Genomic DNA, 20,844 nt, shown 5'->3' on the forward strand with positions numbered 1-20,844 from the left:
GGTGTGTTGTCAGAATGGCTGAGAAAGAATATTTTTAGCTACACTGATTACTTTTTTATGCTAATGCTCTTGCATATAATATTACCCTCCTTCCATTTCTTTTCACTGTAATGTGGACGATGACTAAACAAACGGGTTCTCGATGGTTTTCCCGCAGAGTCAAGAACTCACCATCCAAGAACAAACGGTTAATTGTTTGAAAAGCACGAATCAATGCCGAAATCACCATCACTTCCGAGGTCACCGCGAAAGCGTCCGACGTGACACGAGCGAATGTGATCCAAACGTATGGCAACACCACGAATGTGGCCCAAAAAGTAAGTTGTCAAAAAAGAGCAAATTGCATTCTCCCATTTTACCTTGCTTTTTCCTATATTTTCGCAAATATTTCAACAATAGGAGAGTGTTTGATCAATAAATTGTGAATTTAGTGTTCAGGGAAACTACCAAAACTGCCATTTTGTACTGGTGAAGTGGGTGAAAAGGCGAAATTCTCGTATTGACTGTGACGTCACATCTGAAGAAATTTGTAACATATTTCAGTCTCGTCCGGATTAAGGCGGAGAAGTGAGAAGAGACGAGTGAAAAATTGTTGTTTTGCACTGCGAGCAATTTTTTCGCTGAAAGGTGGACGCAAAGCGAGAGAAAGACACTCTGTGATTGATACGGTGGATTGGAGAGGGCCGCAGAGTGAAGACTCCAGTTGGATGGACAGTTATGAGAGCATCTGCGAGTGGTAGTGTGGTATCTCTGGACTAGGGTTATTCTCGGAAGGACTTCGGAGGGAGATTCGCCTGGGATCAGAGTGCCTGTGAGGGAGTCACGATGCTGCTCAAGTGTCTGACAACAACAGCCAGCTCGGGAGGCAGAGTAGGAAGTGGCCCGAATGCCACGACGTCAATTGCGAGCAGCTCCAGCGAAGGCGGCTCCGTGACGTCCGTCCTGGTGAAAAGTGAAAACCTTCGGTCAAACGGTGAGTAAACACTCCTATTTGTCCTCGAGTGTGTCCAAAAACCCGGTTCCTTTGGCCAGTAACCGTCAGCAAGAGACGCACAGTGTGGCCCAATAGACGAGATTTGGCCACAACTCGAAATGTATGTTCCATTTTTTCACTTCCCACCTCCATAAGTGATGTGAGAAGGGGATCCGACTGCGAGCTGTGAAAAACAGTCACTCTAACCCCACTTACACACCAGCACCCAAGTCAGGCGCGCTTGTGTTACGCAACACACTCAAAACATTTGTTTATCAACATAAAAATATAATAATTAGATAGCCTACTAGGCAATGTCTACAAAACTATGAGACAAAATGCCAGAGAGGCGCACTGATAAGTACGTAGACGATAAGGAGTATCAAAATAGTTTAAAGTTGGACGTCTTATTGGGAAAAGAATCGAGACTGCGTGACTAAAGATTTATTGATATTTGCGTCGCAATTGAGCATTCAATCAAAGAGCAAAAGAGCGCTCTGAAATCACTTCCAATCATTTGTGTGCAAATACAGATTTCCAAAATCATTCTCCAGTATCAAGATTGGAAACTTGTCATCAAGTCTGGACTTCAGCAAAGTTGATGTTTTGATAGTGTTTGACCATGAGAATGTCTGGCTCAATATCGATTTCCTTCTGCGCCCTTTTGTATTGTGTTATGGGAATTGTGAATAGCGTGATTTTAAGATTACCTTCACGATCATTACAATGTATCGTGTATTATCAGGAGGACAATTAGTTGACTGGAAATATGGATAGTTTACAAACGAATGGCGCCGCTGTATAGGATAGATTTGACTGTGGAATCTCAAAAACACTTTTGAAAAGGTATTTTGTGTTGTCTTAATTTAACCCATTCGGGAAAACATAAAGAAATATCATGGCAAGTATATATTTTTAACATGATCTAAAATTTACTGAGATTTCACTTCAACATGTTTTAAACATAATAATTTGTTATAAAAAATACTTGGTAGTAATTAATTGGTTCAGTAAGATAGAATTAATTATGGCAAACGCACAATCTGCAGTGTTTACAAAAATACACTGTGTTAAAATGGGTTAAATTTAATTATATATTGAATAGTGAGAGATATAAAGGTTCAAAGTTGAAAAGAAGACAAGTCAATAAAATAGTAATTTTGATTATAATACAGAAGCTGTAAAGTTTTCTATCCATTCTACTCAGTTGAGAAATATTTTGTAGCATTCACAACAGTGATTCATATCGTATTTGGTCCCTTAGCTACTTTTGCAATGAGCTGAGTGAAATCTTGACCTAGCCCATACTTGTAGCTGCGCTCCATACATTTAAAGACTTGTTATTTTGTGGGAAGATATTGAAGTGCGACAGAAAAGGTTATGTATTTGGAGACCTCTCTGATAACGATAACACTGGGTGGGATCGATTGACCCCAAAGTGAATTGGATAAGAAGTGTTTGTCTCTCAGAATTAGTAAACTTACAACAAATTGTTTCATGTGATTTTTTTTTATAATAGTGCATTAATGAGAAGTTACATTATTGCTACTTAATATAATAAATTGTGCACGAAGCCATGGTGTGCGACATTGTAGACAGCAATATGAGGAAATGGAGGAACTGGTTTCAGTAATCAAGAATTTTTTCATCAATTTTGTGACTGACGTAAAAGCATGTATTATTTACAAAAAAGGAACGCATGATAAGACTTGCGCTCTGCATAGGTTTATGGGAAGCTGTGATTCTTGACCGGCAATCTGGGAATGTCATTTCTGTGAACTGTGAATTCGTAATCAAATAAGTTTAGGCAGTCAATGGTCATTTACATTTACAGTTTCTCAAGATGGGTGATAATGCTATCACTGAGTTAATATTATAGTTACTAAGCGGGGGGTCAAACAATGAGATGGTCTGAGATGGAATGAAGCACGCTGTGGCCAGTTGATACTTGAAAATTCGCACATTTCGTCCAGCGTTGTGGAGCGCCGCCACAACATCAAGATTTGGCGACACCGGCTAGAGATATGAGAAACATGTACAGAAAAATGTAGATACATAAAAGTCTGAGTTTGTGGAGCAGGGTCATCTCACCCTGGATGAAAAATTATGAGTTTAAGTGTGAGTCCTTGAATCCCATTAACTAGAATTCCTACACAAAAGCACATTCAATTGTGAAAGCGGGGTGCGAAGCGCCTCTTGATTTTCTATATTAAATTATTCGTTTTAAATGATAATACATGCAGCATGTATACAACAATACATTGCTACATAAGAAACGGAGTAAACATGACTGGTTTCGAAATTACATTTCTTATCTCTTTGTACATTGATATCTTATCAATTTTCTTATTTGTGTGTATAGACTATCACATAATTGACTTTACCAAAAGCCATATAAATGAATAGTGTTGAGATTGCCCTAAAAACGAGTAAATAAAAGTGCTGACGACACTTATGTGTACATAAGTATCTACATAATTCATGTGATTCACAAAAGTTTAACGTGTTTTTTGACGATTTTAATGTGTTTTCCTGTTATCGTTGCAATTTGTCATAGAAAAAAAAACTATTTTGTTAGGAATTTTCAATTTGGCAGCGACTGAACAATGCACAAATGTCTTGTACGGGTTTTCAAGTAGTCACAGAATGTTTAAAGAATATGTCAACGCTATATTTTCCGCTCCACTATCGTAGAATTAGTATGTACAAGTTTATAGACTTCAATCGATATTTTTATTGAAAAGCCTGGGGTATTGATTTAATAAGTCGTGATGTATAACTGTGAATATACATACATTCACAATGGCAGAAGACGCATATTTATTTATTATGTGATAGGAAACATTGATACATAAAATAACAACACTCTGCAAGATTCTAAATTCTAACACAGATATAATAATTAATAGTTCTTTCCATGTCAGTCAACTGGTAAGAAAAATTATAGATGTAGAATAACAAAAGTTACATCGATTGAAGGAAGAAAGAAGACGTGGAAAATTAAATTCTGCTTTGGTTTCATTTCAATTCAATCCTTTGAATGGCTTCTAATTTTTTTCATCACTATAATTCTCTCTTTTCTGTCGTATCGTAGGACGATGTTAAATTCTATATTTAGGTTTTTCCCTTCTCTACAGTCGCTTCACATGAATAAAATAACTTCATGCGTATTAAAGGAATGTAGCGTTATCCTTTAAAGATAAAGTAAAAATGATTATTTATTAACGCGAGTGATTTTAATGTGAATGTAGTTACAATGAGCGGATAATATGACTCGTTTTTCGTACAATTTTTTATCTCTATGACCACTTTATGTGATAATTTGGTTGTTACCTAATTTTGATAATAATACAGTTGTTGATACATATGTGGGATATGAAAGAGTCTGAAAAACAAACTCTATATCCTAACAATACGAATTAAGAGAGAAAGCCAATCGACTTCGCAACTTGCTTTACGCGTAGACAAAAATGCTGAGAGTTCAGTATTTTTGATCTTGAAAATAACATCTTTTGTATCCCAAGAATATATTGAGTTTTCTTTATCGTATAAATAGATAAAATTTAACTTTAAAACATATAAAATAATAGGTATTTCTTTTCGAGAATCACGAGCTTTTATAGTATTGTTCCTTGCATAGGGTCGAGTGTGATACTTGAAGCAATAAAATGTAGTCTGACCAATTTAGTTGATTGTGTGTGCGTGAATGTGTGTATAAATGCGTGAAGAAGACATTCAATTTGCACAATGAAAATTGAACAAGACTGTGTCGCTCTTTTTTCTCGTACACTCTTATCATTGTCGCATCCTACTTAACATGTAGCTGTCTAGGCATAAAATAAAGTATTTATGTAAAATTTACGCAGCGATACAATTAATACCAGAGTTGAATTTTTGTATAGTCTTTTGAATATTCCAATGATTTCACATACAATGCATATATCAGCACATATTTATGAAACCCCTGGAGAAAGGAAGATTTCATTGCCACTTGATTACACATTTACAAAATGCATTTTATATTTTATTGACAAGTTAAGAAGAGCTCTCACTGCGGCTCTGGTAGAAATCTGGGATCACTCACAACACTGATGATATTTGCTCGAAGAGACTTTCAATGTCTGATGATTGGTCAGTGCTCTGTGTGGTGTTTCGGAGTGAAGTTGCCTTTTACATCCGACTGCCGATTGACACTCAACTGTTGAATCGTTGCAAAATGATTTCCCAAAATTATCACGGTTCTTGCAGACATTAAAATAGTTAAGAGTGTGTCACACGAGATATATTTAGTGTGTTTTCCAAATCGAGGATGAAAGATATCAAGCAGAATTTAGAAAAAAAAGTGTTTTTTGCCACATCTGTAGAGTTTAGAGAAGCAGAAGTGTAATGAACATTTTGGCATATTCATATATTTTTCATACCTTGTGTTACAACAAATTTACCCTTTCCTTTTTACGGCTGTTTCATTTGTTCGACTCAATATTATTTTTGCTTATTAGTGGGACAAAGTGGAATAACAAGTTTTTCATTAAAAAGAAGTGCGATGAATATAAAATTAAAGTGATAAAGAAAAGTAAAGCAGAATAATATTGCATTTATTGAAGCTCATGATCTCTTGGTGTAATGGAAAAGGAAGGAAGATAAATGAGAAGAATTATATTTGAGAAAAATATCATGGAGAAGTGTCCATGCGTATATGATAGAAATTGAAATGTAATTGGTAGATGGTGTGAATAAAATTAAGCACTTTATTATTCAGTGTGCTTGAGTTGATAAAGTGAAACACTGAGAAATTTGTCATGGTATACACAGTCAGTGTAGAGTAAAATATACATTTTCTACAATATATGCAAGATTAAATGTATTAGTAGATTGTGTGAATAATATAATACGATATTTGGCTGAGATGTTCGTCGACTTCACAATTCAGTCGTGCATTAGACTTTGAGTTGATACGAGACGCGATTAAAAAGTCAACCATTTTACACATCATCTTAAGTAAATTACTTATGTATATCTCGTGGTTGTTTTAATTCTCAGTGATCGCACGAAATTTTTGTGTTTTTCACCTTCGAAAACTACATTTGAAGAGAAGACAAATAATATTGTGGTATTGAATGGTATTTCTATGAAGGTTTTATTGTGATTACACAGAGATGAAATGATAATATTGCATTAAGCAATTTTTCATATAAAATATCTTGGTATCTCGACCAATTTTCTACATTAATCCGGTTTGCTCAAGTATTTATTCTGAAAGAGAATCTTCTTGTCACTTCATGGAAAGGTCCAACTGGGTTTATTGCAACCACAAAAGCCTTGTTATAGAAACCCATTAACTGACTTATGATATAAACTTTGAACATCTCTTCTAAACTATTCTACTATGTATTCAATCTGAGTAACACATTAGGTCGAATGTGTAATATATCAAAAATCGTCTAAATAGTGGGTATTTCCATGTTTTAATTGTAAGAATACATGAAAAATGCCCTCAGAATCTGGATTTTCACTCTAAAATTCGTTAACATATTTGTGTCAAAAATACCGCACAGCAGTGGACATTTTACGTATATACACATGAAGAAGTTTCTAATAGCGTCTATTTATAAGTCAATTTTCATAATAAAGTAGGAATCCACAATCGTGAAAAATGTACAATTGAAAATGTGTAACATATTTCTTGCTCGCACATATTTTATGCTATAGTGAAACGTAAACCGGGCTGAAATGAGCCGCTCTTATTTGTGCGTGGGTCAGTTTTTGGACTTTGGGTAGTTGTTCATTCATTCAAATTGTCTCAATGATGATGATAATAAATTGGTTGAGTCAAAGTAAATTTCTGTCACAATGATCACAGAGTCATACACAAAACCAACTGAATTGAGCAACATCCAATTTTTACACATGAGAGGACAATTTTACTTTCTGGTCACATGATATGCACATACATATTTATTTACATATTCATACACACTTCGCGAGTGACGCGAGAAAATAGCAGAGAATTGACTTTCGAAGTATTTGAATATACAACGATTTTGATGTTTTTGTCTCATAGATTTCAGATCAATGTCAATATACTCTAAAAATAAACAATTTTGTATGTTCCGAAAATTGCCAAATACACCTTTGTTCATATATTTTTACACGCATACTTATTTCATTGAAAATATCTTGTATGGAGAATGATAATTCCTTTTCAGTGCTACACGTCTAAATGATAAACAGTATTTTTTTTTATTTCCATATTGTCAAAATATAATGTATATATTCTGCTTTTGAAATTTCTCATTAATGCGCGATAAATACGTGTGGGCATGTGTAAATTGGTTCAGTATTCAATTTCTCCAACACCTTATCGCCAATTAGGCCTGTTTATACTTTTCATATTGGTTTAAAAATTCAACTTGTCAAGGGAAAGAAAGATATAAAAAAGGCGGAAAACAAAACTTTTAACACAATTTTCTTGGAAGTGAAGCATCACTGATTTTTGGATGAGCTTTTATGACGAAAGCACGTTGAAATACGTGATTGGGTGGTTAGTGGTGACAGAGAAATGTGTACGGCAATTAATATCACAAAAGAACTCGTGAAATAAGTTTTACAAATATGTATTATATATGAACATTTCATTTCATGTTCACAAAGTGATCTAAAAAAAGAAAAATATATGTGGCCGTATTTAATAACCAATATTGTCGCCTATTGAATCACCTGTTCTTTCATTTACACGGCGTTTTAATAGATACGTATGCAAGTTAATCTGTAAGATTATATTGATTATAATATACCGACGCTTTGAGGCCATTACGCTATGGGTAGAATATAAGTAAAATGTGCTAAAACTGTGACGATAAAACGAGGTACCAAATATTTTACACAATTATTGCTTATGTGATAATTTAAGACACTCGTGGCAGTGGATTGATTTTAGTCTCGAGTGTAAAGAAGACAATGTTTGCCATGACAAAAATATCAGTTGCGAGTATTTGTATTTCTTTTCCAGAATATAATTTTTGTGTGTTTCTTTTAAAATAGTACAAAGACATGCATTTAAACAGAAGTGAAATTGTTTAAAATATACATTAACATAGAAATAGTGCTACAATAAGACTTGAAAATAAGCAAGGAGAAATGAGATTTACATGTCCTCAGTGGGGAGAGACTGATCTCCAAAGAAGATACTCAAATTCCGGATGGACTTATCCAATGACACAGCATAGAAATTATGGTAAATACTAAAGATATGGGTTTAGAGATATGGTTTTTTTCCTCTAACATCGTACCTTGCGTGCAGTTGGACAACGTCAACCTTCTCGGAAATTGACTCAGAATTGTTGCATTATACCCTGCTATAATGAATTGAATAGTGTGATCGGTTGTTGTGATGTGCAGTGTAATTTGCGATACTCATAGGTTTTTCCATCTCGGCTTTACTTCGTATGCCGCCGATTATAATCTCTTCAATTGATTCTTTCGTTTTCTGAGATATACAGTCAGTTTGTTACGAGAAAACAGTGAATTCACACAGTAATTAACCGCGCAGCAAATTTTATAAAAATTATAAGGTATTTTGTGATGTACTAAAAGTGTCGATGTACTTTAAAAGGAAAATCATTTTTGAAAAGGGGTGAAATTTAAATTAAAAATATTTGATTTTCATCAAATATGTCTCTTGATCAAAATTTTTTAATTTAATGTAATTAAATAATTAATCATGTCTTGTAAAACAAATCTAATAAGGATCAAAAGCATTATTACGTGAATCGAATGAGAGAAACAGAGATTATTACAAGAGAAATGTGATAACGAGTTTTTGCTTACGTCTGGTGCTATAATTGCCCCATTTTATCATGGCGTATATAAAAATATTCATGTTTTTTGCATCTGAATTATTGTTTATTCTAGAAAGGCAGTAGGAAGACGAGTCCAAAGAATTAAAAATAAAGTCTCAAATACTGTGCAAAATGTCATTGTCCATTCTAAACGATATTGGATGGGAGAGCGATGTAAAACCACATGGATAAATAGATGTCAGAAAATGTTTTTCAATTAATAATCACACGAACATGAAATGATGATACATCACTCACTTGCTTTTCATGTGGATTTGAGATTGACAATAAAAGAAAATTGACGTACTTAGGGGATAAATATATCCCTGTGTTGCTTATTATTGGAAATACAACCGAATCTTCAATCAATATAAGGCCGATTACACAGATGTAGCTTTTGTACGCTAATAAGGGCAATTATTCTCTTCTTTGCAGGCGTTAAAATGACTGTTGGTAATGGTGGTATGACACAGAGAGCACACAGAAAAGTTTTGAGAATACCATCGAAGAGGCATCCTGGAAAAGCACTACCTGGAAAGTTGCACTCCATGACAAGAGTGAGTAATTGACACTAATATGAGTTTCTTTCAATTGTGAATCATTGTTACTTTACTTGTTGAATTCACAGATAGGACCTGGCAAGATCATAAAGAGTCATCCAGGCAAGAGAATCATGCAGAGGCCAACGCCCCCGCCGTGCGATAATTCAAATGATAGCGGACTGGGCTTCGATCATCACCTCGAAATGCAATATTCTCTCGGTGCGAGAAATGCCCAAAACTCAAGGTGAGGAGATACACATATTAAGATGATAAATTACACCCAGACAAGGTGTGAATGAAAAGTTCAGAACTGTAGGCTTTATTATGTACTGAGTCATTTTAATTTGGCAACCATTCACATTTTATCCTTTTGACTTCATCATCATCTGGAACTTATGGCTACTAAAGTGTTTGTTGTTTCATTCTATTTAATTACACGTTTCTCATTTTGCAATTTATCTATTATTCTTCAATCATTCCTAATTGAATTTATTCATTTTCCATTGTTGGATTCGCTGATATTAAAAGTTGTTATAATTGAACGCTGTAGATGAGAGAATCTCTACAGGGTTTTTACAATATCAATGTTGCATTTTATTGTTTTAAGAATGATAGTAAAGAATGTTATTATTTGTTGCTTCAAATGTTATTATTTTAGTTTCTTTATGTGTTTCCGCTTCATATACATTATAATACTCTATAGCGGGAGTTTCGGGGGATGATGAATTTTTGTCAAGACTTGCAATTTCAAAAAAAAAAAAATGCACGAAACGGATATCGAAGAGAGTACATATTGTGGCATGTGGAGTTTTTAAGATAACTTTGCGTCCAAAAATCTACAGATCGAGTGTGACTGAGGAAGGAAATGATGATGGCGAGAAAAGAGACATTGCTGGTAAAGCAACGACAAAGCGACGCAAAGTAAACAAAAAGAAGGTTCAAGTGGACGATGATTCGTGCAGTAACGATGCATTTACTTTTTCGAAACGGGCGCCCAAAGCAGGAAAATCAGCGACATCTTCTGCAATATGTGTTCAAAATTCATCAAATCCTTTCCCTCCCAACAATAAGTAAGCATCTTCATCATTCTTCATTGGTAATGAGAAAGAGAGACGTTCTCGTTTGCCTGTTGCAATGGTTGTAAGAGAATAATAGATTTATGGTTTCTCTATGTGCCATATATTCTTATCAGAAGTCATGAGTATGTTTCATTGGAGAAGTGAAGAAAAACCAGGTTATTGATATCTATGAGTAAATATTCACATGAATGCATACATGAATGTGTGTGCATACACTTAAAATTGATAATGATTTGTATGTCATACATTAATTGGAATTCTTAATTCTTACAAGGAGATCCCGCGAAACTAATTTTGAAACTCATAAACCATAAATCTATTACATAATGACGCTTGTATAAGTTAAGTTTTGTAGTTAATATGTTTTTTATCATCTAATTTATCCATTTACACATGAAATCTTTAATTTCCGTACTTAAGCATGTTTTGATGTTCTGTGCATACTGTCTCTATTACAACGCTTTTATCTCCAAACTATCTTATTAAATGCAGATGAAGATACAAAATTCGATTCTGTATATCACGCGGAAATGAGATAAATTTCTTCACAAATGTATTTTTTTCAATTGTAGAATAATGGCAGCTCCTCGTCACAGCTTGTCGCGACCACTCGTGCGACGTGCGATGGGTCCCGTGAATCTACAATCCCAAATTGGTGGTGTGTCCAAAAGCGGACAGTATCAGCTACAAATAGTGGCGCAGCCAGAACAGCAGCATCGTGCGCGTTATCAGACTGAGGGCAGTCGTGGAGCTGTGAAGGATCGCAGTGGAAATGGCTTTCCCATTGTTAAGTTGGTGGGATACAATAAGCCGACTGTTCTACAGGTGTTTATTGGAACAGATGTGGATCGCGTGGCGCCACATATGTTCTACCAGGCGTGCAAAGTGTCTGGAAAGAATAGCACGCCGTGTGTGGAGAAGAAGGTGGACGGCACTATGGTCATTGAGCTGGAGCTAAAGCCTGAACAGGATATGACAGTGACGTGTGACTGTGTTGGGATTCTAAAGGAGCGAAATGTGGATGTGGAACATCGCTTCCCAGATCAATCCACACCGAGGAGCAAGAAGAAGTCCACGCGCTGTCGAATGGTTTTCAGAACAATAATAACAAATGACGATGGATCAACTGAGTCCCTACAAGTTTGCTCTCAGCAGATTATTTGCAGTAAGTTCACTTCATCTCTTGTTTCTGGACTTCGCTAATGATTTTCTTGGATGGTTTCAGCACAACCGCCTGGAGTTCCGGAGATATGTAGGAAATCGCTGACATCGTGCCCAGCATCTGGAGGACTGGAGTTGTTCGTTATTGGTAAAAATTTCTCAAAAGATACTCGTGTCGTGTTTCAGACACAGAAACTCTCATCTGGCGAAGTAATATGGCAAGAGATGGTTATTCCGGACAAGGAGTATTTGCAGCAGGTACATAATCGTGCTTGATTCTCCGTCGTTAACAATTGTAGATGTATTGCTTACCTTGTGTGTTTTATTGGTTTGTAGACTCATCTGATATGCACTGTGCCACCGTATATGACAACAGAACTGCCAGAACCGGTGAATGTTCACTTGTTTATTGCAGCAAGTGGCAAAAAGAGTGAATCCCACAATTTCGTATACACGCCGAATAATGCAAGTGCCGGAGCTCTGGCAGCCGCCACGACACGCTCTTTATCCCAGCAGCAAGGTATATTTTACAAATTTCAATTACACTATTTTTTGTTTTTTTTTCTAAACTCCTTTTGCAAAATCAAAGTCAAAGAGACAAAAGGAAGTTATTGTTGATCATATATTTTTATGATCAAATGGATTTATTGGACTTGTATTTCATGTTTCATTATTGTCACGCATAAAATCATGCTCATTCGTTTCATTTGTGATACTGTTCATTTGTCCTTCAAAGTGAAATATCGACTTGTGATCCTTTTTTTGTAAAGAACATTTGCAGAGACGATATATAATTGCAAAATAACTAACTTGAAGTCTTTCTTTATTGACGGGCATAATATATAATATAATCTGGTATGAAACTAAATAGAATCCAATAAATCCAAGAAGAAATGCATGCATATAACACTAAAAAAAGCTTCTTCGTTGTTAGACTAACAGTAACGCAAAAAGAAATGTTTTTTTTAAGTGATGATCGTCTTCAGTGATTAAAACAACTCTGTTGAGTGTCAGTTTTTGGCGAGCTAAATATTATTTTTCAATTTGTTACCTTGTTAGCAAAGAATATTTAATTTCTCGCGCAATTCTTGAACGTTGTGCCTGTTTGATGTTTGAATGAATGAACATGTGAAGAATGTGAGCTATCTAAAATATCGCTTTTTTACTTCGTCGATGTAACAAATGGGAGATATATGATTTGTTCAGATGTAATTTTCTAGAAATGACTATTATCTCACTCTATCCAGACTTAACAATCTGTGTTAAAATGAGAAGTTATGTTTAGGAGCGATTCCTAAACGATGTTGTTGGAAAAGAAGATATATCTCTCGTGGAAAACGATTTTTTACAAATAGCTAAAATCGAAAAAAACTCACATGAAGAGTTAACATTGTGTGTTTGAATGAGAGATTGTGAGTGGAAATTGTGTGCATTTGGGTATACATATTTATTTTCTTTTACTTTTCACCAAATTTTTAATTTAAAATAAAGAAAATTGTGAACTGATTTCCAGTGCAGTTTATGATTATTATAAATTGATACCAATTAATAAATTGGTGCAAATTGTATAATTTTGTAATGCTGTCTGAATTAGTTTACAGAAAAAAGTGGAAATAAAATTTGATTTGAAAAACCAGAAAATAAGCTATCCAAAATATTTTTTTTTGTTTTTACATGTGAAAGTGACGTAGAAAGTCGTGTGAATGTGTGTGATTGCGTTGAATGTGAGATTTCAGGGTTTTCTTGGTCACTGAAGACTTTTTTTTAGCACTAATACATGAGATGAAAAAGAAGTTCCATTTGAAAAATTTTTCTTTCCTGGAATTCTTTGATAATTAATTCAGCGAAATTAAGTGTATTGATTAAATGTGAAAATTTCAGTTTTCTCAGCACTAGGAAAAATGAACAAGTGATATTTGAAGAGATAAAAATAACTAGTTTTTCCTAGTAATGTATAAAAGATTTATTGAATTTTCGTTTATTATATACATTTAAAAAAGATTATGCTTGATTCTAGTTGAAACGGTTAAAATTTCACGATAGATAAGAAACGATTTAAAGCCAGTTCTATTTGCTCTTCCTCTAAAAGCAAAATGCAGGTAAAACACATTCCTGATATTTTTACTAATTTTTTCTTTTGATATTTTTCAAAGTACATAATTTATATTTTTATAATATTAATAGAAATTAATAATAATGAATATAAATATTTTCCCCATATATGTATTCATTTTTAAACTCTTGTTGTTCTTTTCCAGAAAAGATCAACAATTGTATCTTTTTGTTCTCTTTTTTGTTCCTTTTTTTAATATCAACATTGAGAAAAGCAGCAAGCAAATATTTTGTGATTACTAATAAAAAGAAAATTTGAAATGAATTTAATTAGGAGCCATCACGCACACACATAGTGAAAATGTTGGAAAGAAAAATAATCACAATCGTTTCTCTATTTTTTCATTCATCTCACAGTTGCATCCATATTTTATTAATGTAATAAAAACAAAAGTTATATCATTACAAATCACAAAATGTCTGCATGAAACTATTTTTTTCCCTTCTTCATATAGAAATTATAGGTGTGAGGGATTCGACATATTCCCTTATGAATGAATTACCGGTTAAAAAACGTTTCAAATACATGATTGCTCTCCGTGTTCAATAAAATGTGCACGGTGAATGTGAAAAAGAAGAAATAAAGACGTGACGAGAAAGAACACTGAGAGAGAAAAAGAGAGCGAAAGAAAATTGAGCGGATTAGAAAATATAGAACGAATGAAATGAAAGCAAAGATTGAACCATCCGCCCCCCGTCTTTCCGTGAATCCCTCCGTGGATGTGGAACGATTGGCAACAGAGTGGCGGCGGCGGCGACGGCGATGCCTCCTCCTGGTCAGAGGGTCAGCGTCGGCGACGTCCACAGCGTCACACGATTCGCGGGCAGCACGTGGAGGCGCGCAGTTCACCAACGGAAGTATGAGCCAACAGATGATGTGGGATGCGAGAAGCGACTTTAGATAACGGGTACTGATAAATACCAAAAAAACAAACCAACAATCAAAATCAAATCCACAATTACATAAATTCAATTTTATGCCAAATTAATGAGAGAAAGTATTAAATTTAGATGTTGATTAATGTTTTTAGCAAGCTCAAGATTCAAGAGTGACGTCTTCCTCTTTTTATTAGTTGAAATTTGATCAATTTCTTGACTATTGATGCATATTCAAAGGAAAATGCCACTTGTTTCATATAGAGTTGTACTTGTTGTTCGATTAAAATTCTAAAGACACTTCCAGTGTATTCTTAGAACGCGAAAAACTAATTTTTTGCCATTTGAATAGAAATACAGCGAACCTAATAATTTTGGCAAATTTAGAGATTGAACTAAAATGTATTGTAAAACTATTTTGAAGAACTATTGAAGAAATGTGAAAACAAACAAACAAGTGATTTCTACTTTAGACTGCATCTTTGTTCAAACTTTTTAACATTTAATTGATTCAATTGCACTCGTTGAAAGTGGCTTTTCCAGAGTTATGAGATAAAAAAAATCTAATGCTTAACAACTTTTTTATGTTTTGTTCTTTTCTTCTTTTTTATTGTTGATCATTTTTGTGCAAATTTTGAAATTGAAAAATTAGCAGTGGCCCGTCCGGATGCTGTCTCGTATCTCATCCCTCAAATCAACAACCATCATCCCAGTTCGGAAGCATCAACAAATAAAAGAAACTGAAATTAACAACGACAAGTTTCCAAACATACACCTTTTTAGGTCTCTGTTGCTGCTGCTGCTGCTGATACTTGATTTATTTTTCAATTTTTCCTTCTTTGCGTACCTTTTGAAACGTGTGTCTCTTATGTTTCGTCACACAGTGGAAAAAGAAGATAGGAGACAAACTTATCTCGTTTGACGATGCCTTTTTGTAGATGAAGTGAGCTTTGAAGAGAGAAATCACATTGAAGATTTGCTTGAGTGCGATGAGGACGAGGTTGGATGTGGAGAAGTGTGGATGTGTGAAGATCGCGTGAGGATGACTTTTTTTTTTGAAAATGATGAGAAGAGTTGAATGATTTTAGAACTGCCATGTGAATGTGTGATTGTGTATTAAAATTACGATTGCTAGTTGATGATACAGGGGAATTTCATTTTATTTGGTTAATCAGTTGAATTGCCTATAATAAAAAAAATTTCTATTTCTGTACAATTATCATGCTTTCGTGATATTGAAAGAATGTCAATTAAAAAATTCATATTTTATCATCATTTCTATGTGTCTATTTTCATACAAGCTTGCGTATAATCAAGAGCCTAAAACATTAATTCAATAACAAGTTTCATAAGTATTGTTCTAGAGGTTACTTATTGCATTATTTCATCCTTCATTTGAGCACAGAACAACTATAAACCAAATAACTGAAATTCGTCTGTTGTGTATGAAAACTTTGCTGTTCTCAGTTTTTTTTCTCTATTAGGATATAAAATTTTACATGTTTTGCTTGAGAAAGCTCTTGTGCTGAAGTTCAGGAAATTGAGGCATAGGAAAAGTTTGTGTTCTTGTTTTAATAGTATGTAACATGGTGGGTGTTTTATGTGGAAGATATGGTATGCCAATGTTTCGCATTGCAATAATGTATTTAAAGATAATTTTTTTTAAAAGCACAGAACGTTTGGTTATATTCCTAAGCATAGTTTGCATAAAAATAAGAAATAATCTTAACAATAATATCTGTAAGAATGGCAGTAATTGAAGAGGGAATGTGTAAATTTGGTGATAGAAGCGTGAGAAAGCGAGAGTTTGTTTTTCCGACGGAAGTAATAAATGATGTGTCAAGATGAATTTGAGATGAAAGAGAAAATGATATGACTGATGTAGATGGCAATGTAATTCAAAGTGATTTTAACTTTTCATGCTCACACAAGCGCTTCTTGATGAAGCTTAATCGTTGATAGAAGACTATCGCATCATGATTCAAATTCATTGTAAAAAGTATAAAATTTTACATTTGAAACACAAGTAATATCATTGAGATATTAGATAATTTATTGTTTTATTATGGAATCACCATATGAAAGTCAGGCATTCGTCAAATAAATTTCGTAATTTTCGTTTGGATAGTAAATCTTCTATTATGATATTTTTCTTCTTTACTAAGAATTTACATAAAGCTAGAGATTCCAAAGTATAGGAAATATCATATTTTCAGATTATATTATAAATATATTTTGTTATTATTTAGAAAAATACAAAATCCCTACCACTTTCGTCTAGTCTAACATATTTTTCTGTCTAGATGTGCGATATGACGAGCAGAACAGTAAGAATGCCGTATGTCCCGTGATGCTCTGGAGTGCGACGGGAATTGAGCCGAAGAATGAGATTGACTCGGGCATGATGCCACCGCCAACCACCCTTCCGTTGAGTGTGAGACGGCCCTCGTCGACGGGTGCAATTCTGCCGGACACACTGTCACCGTCCAGCGTTGTAGCTGGTCTCAAGACAGAGATTGTGGATGAGAACTCGCAGAACTCGATGGGCGCCACTGATTGCAACAGCAATGACTACGATGGTAGATCACCAGATGCGGGCGTTCTATATGGCACGAAGATGCATGCCACGAACATTGAATTGATGGACGAAAGCTCAAATTTATCCATGATTGTGAATGAGAATTCAATGGATATGTCGAGCGTCTATCCAACGACTGGACATGCCGGAAGTCTGCTCATGCCTGCCGTTCACGCTGCCAATGAGTTGTCAGCTAAGGTTGCAGCGGTGCAACTGCATCAATTCGTGAATGCTGGCTCAACAGAGGCACAGACGCAAATTTCACCTGCACAAACGGTGCAGAGTGTGCAGAAGTTCTTGGAGAACAATGTCTCAGGCGGACTTTTCACAACAGCACCAGTGGGAAATGTGTCCACATCGAGCACAACTGGTGCGGGAATATTTTCACAGGTAAAGGAAATAGCAATGGAAGAAGCAAGCATTTAATATTAATTAGAATCCTTTGGCTTTGCAGATAAGTGGGATCAATGCAAACCGAAACACTGCCATGGAGACTAATTTCATGTCTGCTGGTCCGCTGGCGATTCAGTGCGATGGCGCTTCTGCTACCGATCAAATACTCTGCAATAATTCATCTCCATCGTCGACAAGTCGATCGCCACTATCTCAGGACGTGATTCTCAATTCTCAGTCGGTGGTGACGCTGTCAGAGGTGAATGGAATGAATGTGCTATCATCGCCGAACCTCCCATCAGCGACGACGCAGAGTGATCACACGATGTCACCCGATATTATTATGAATCCCACTGTGTCTCCGTCAATGCTTTGCACAGGAAGTACTGGAGCGCATTCGCCCATGCTTGAGAGTCAAGTGAGTGTGAAAACAGATATTGGGTTGAAACTGGTTTATTTATTAATTGTTTTGCATTCTTTTCTGCAGGTTCCACTCTTGACCATCCCGCAAACAGCCCCAGAGGCGATGATTAACTCGATGATATCGCCAATTCTTGCTAGTCCACAGGCTGATCATAAGTCACCACAGACACCCACAACGACCACATCGAACACTGTTCACAATATGATTCTCAATGAGATTCTGACGTCGCAACAGAACACCATCACCACCGAATCCATGGAGGCTCTCATGTCATTCAATTCCGCCACGTCGATGCTTCAAGACCCAACGCCAGTGACGACTCACGCGGGTCGGGGACCTGAAGCTGATGGTCAGCAGCAACCGCAGCAGATATCGCCGAATGCGACCATCTTCTCAGAAGCGACCGCGGCCGCGGCTCATGTTGTTGCCACGGCGGCAATCATGGCTGGGGCGTCAGATATGTCAGCGACGACCACGACAGCGGGATCAAATATGCTGAGTGCGAGTGTGACGGACAATCTCGGCCCCCCAAATCACATAATAAACAATCACGAGATTCGCGTGAGTGTGAATGGAGATCTCCATGTGCAGAGGGTGCAGAGTGATATCGGGTGAGTTATGCAAATGAACATCTACATTAGCCAATCTCTAAAGAAGATTGTTTTTTGGCAATAGCAGAAGGACTGAGACGATGATGCAAGCAGCGGGTTTGGTGCAGAATGAACTGCCAAATCAAGCAGCAAAGGTGGACATGGCGATTGTGTCCAATAACATCGCAGATGGAACGCCCCATGACCAACAACCGACCACCGGAACTACAACAATACCTCAAGAAATCGCAACCATGTCTGATCATGATCTTATAAGCTACATCAATCCGAGCTGCTTCGATCAAGGTATGTACTTCTGAGTTAACCCAATTTCCTACTCTGATAAATATACAATGATTTCTTCTTGTTCATTTCAGAATTTCAGTGAGTCTTTTAAAATTTAACTACGTTACAATTTAACACTCTTTTTCTTACTATCATTTAGCGTTAGTTATATGATAAAAATGGTGTGTGGATTTGCTTGTAAATCAAATTGACCATGTTTGCTTTTCTTTCTCTTTTTCGACGATTTCCCCCAATTATTATCCAAAAAGTTGAGAGTTGAACAGAGTGGATTAGAAAGAGAGACATGGGGCATTGAGACTCGGAATTTTGAACTGGTTTCTCTGGACAACTTGAGCCTGTATATTTATGAAATATTGAATGTCTATATACATGTACATACACTTATGAAATGTAATGGAAAAGCGTAATATATAGTTTTTTGTATTGGTTTTTTGAAATATACATGTATCTTTTAGTTTGTCAAATAGAGAAATTCTGAGATAAAAACTATGAAATAGAAGCTAGTGTTGTAAGTGAAAGAAAAAGAATACTTTAAGTATTATTTAATCATAAAGATCACATATTTGATTAGATGAGATATCTCTATGTTTGCTCTGAAATTGGACAAGAATTAACCATTGCAAAAATACGTGAATAATTCAGAATGATTGTATAGTTTAATGACAGGATTGATAGCATACCTTTAAGGGTGTTTTTTTTTTTATTGTATAAAATATCTTTTGAAATATTGTGAAATATTTACATTATCGTCTATTAAAGTATCACGTTCTTTTCCAAGAATACACAATTTCACACTAATTGTTTGTTTACTGTAATAATGTAAATTTTTCATTAAGATTGTATGAGTCAGTCAGAAAGTTGAACGGCAAATATATCATATTTAGTGTCAGTGTAAAAGGGAATAAACACTTCTCATCAAAAGAAATAAACTAATAAGTACCAGATTAACACATATTAGGGATAAAACTAACTACATATAATGACTAACATAGAAATAACAATGACTGCCATTGAATATTGACTGAATGTTGATATTCAGTATTACATACCTTGAAAGGAAGTTTTCTCATTATTACATTACACACAAAATGAACTAATTAAAGATGGTATTTGTTAAGAAAATTGATATTCAACGATAACACAAATTGAAAAATTAGATTATTTCGTGTTTGAGAAAAGTTGAAGTCGATATTTAATGAAAGTTTGATGAATAGAGGAATATTAGTCGTGTTTCAGTGTTTAATTTTCTTTCAATAACTTTCGTTTGTGTGCCCAAAAAATATTCTAAGATTGTAATTATCATTAAATTTTGGAGAAAATTGAAACCTATCTTTTAAGGATCACGTGGTCATCCCATCAATGCATCGACGGAAATGTCAATAACAGTTGTTAAGCATTTTATTTGATATTGAATCTTCTCTTATAATTCTGTGGATGAAAATAGTTTTATGATTTTCTGAAGGAATTGGAGCTAAAATTGATTGGTTATATCTCTCAAAATTAGTCAGATGTAGCAAGCAAACAATTTAGTCATGTGTAAAAATTTAAAAAAAAAAAGAAACAGTAACAAGACTGGGTTCACAATTGCACGCAACATTGAATATTGTAGTCGTGATTAGTGAATAAACTGTTTTATCTGATAGAATGTCAGCTTAGTGAGTATGACGTATAAATTCTGAGAAGAAATGTTAATACAAGTCTTGCTCTTAGTTTGTTTCATTAGTTTCAGTAAGAGTTACATTGAGTAAGAGAAAATATAATGTATCAAGGAACAAAAATGCCACAAATACAGATATATGTTTATATAACATCTTTTTTACTAGGACTTGCGAGAGCAAAAGTTTCAGCATTTCGCATTGAACATTCACTCAGTGTGACCTATTCAACGACAGATGTCATAGTACAAGATGTAAGCTTACCATCGAGCACTCGATGTGGAATATGTATTCTTTGCACTTTTCTGATGCTTTTC

General features: G+C 35.0%; 1 protein-coding gene across 13 annotated transcripts; it reads left to right on the plus strand.

Moving 5' to 3' along the window:
• Positions 1-329: 329 nt before the first annotated feature.
• Positions 330-20,661, plus strand: LOC132263577 (nuclear factor of activated T-cells 5). 13 transcript variants are annotated; one of them, XM_059763401.1, is made up of 13 exons: positions 330-473; positions 544-973; positions 9,247-9,368; positions 9,440-9,597; positions 10,196-10,423; positions 11,005-11,597; positions 11,658-11,851; positions 11,930-12,113; positions 16,885-17,549; positions 17,614-17,970; positions 18,040-18,587; positions 18,631-18,872; positions 18,944-20,661. In XM_059763401.1, the coding sequence occupies exons 2-13, from the start codon at positions 826-828 to the stop codon at positions 18,952-18,954; spliced, it is 3,450 nt and encodes a 1,149-aa protein (XP_059619384.1). In that variant the 5' UTR covers positions 330-473; positions 544-825; the 3' UTR covers positions 18,955-20,661. The 13 variants fall into 13 exon arrangements, with proteins under 13 accessions (XP_059619384.1, XP_059619383.1, XP_059619385.1 ...); XM_059763405.1 differs by lacking the exons at positions 330-473; positions 544-973 and adding exons at positions 5,120-5,356; positions 7,983-8,207; XM_059763407.1 differs by lacking the exons at positions 330-473; positions 544-973 and adding exons at positions 5,120-5,356; positions 8,015-8,207.
• Positions 20,662-20,844: the final 183 nt, after the last annotated feature.

Source organism: Phlebotomus argentipes, unplaced genomic scaffold (assembly GCF_947086385.1).
Source record: "Phlebotomus argentipes unplaced genomic scaffold, Phlebotomus argentipes genome assembly contig_15, whole genome shotgun sequence".
In the NCBI taxonomy this organism is placed as follows: Eukaryota; Metazoa; Arthropoda; class Insecta; order Diptera; family Psychodidae; genus Phlebotomus; species Phlebotomus argentipes.

Excerpts from the sequence above, each read along its gene's own strand:
- LOC132263577 (XM_059763400.1), top strand. The coding sequence starts at position 826 with ATGCTGCTCAAGTGTCTGACAACAACAGCCAGCTCGGGAGGCAGAGTA. Across the intron at positions 17,550-17,613 it reads GTGCGGGAATATTTTCACAG|ATAAGTGGGATCAATGCAAA; the intron begins GTAAAGGAAATA and ends TTGGCTTTGCAG. Across the intron at positions 17,971-18,039 it reads CGCCCATGCTTGAGAGTCAA|GTTCCACTCTTGACCATCCC; the intron begins GTGAGTGTGAAA and ends TCTTTTCTGCAG.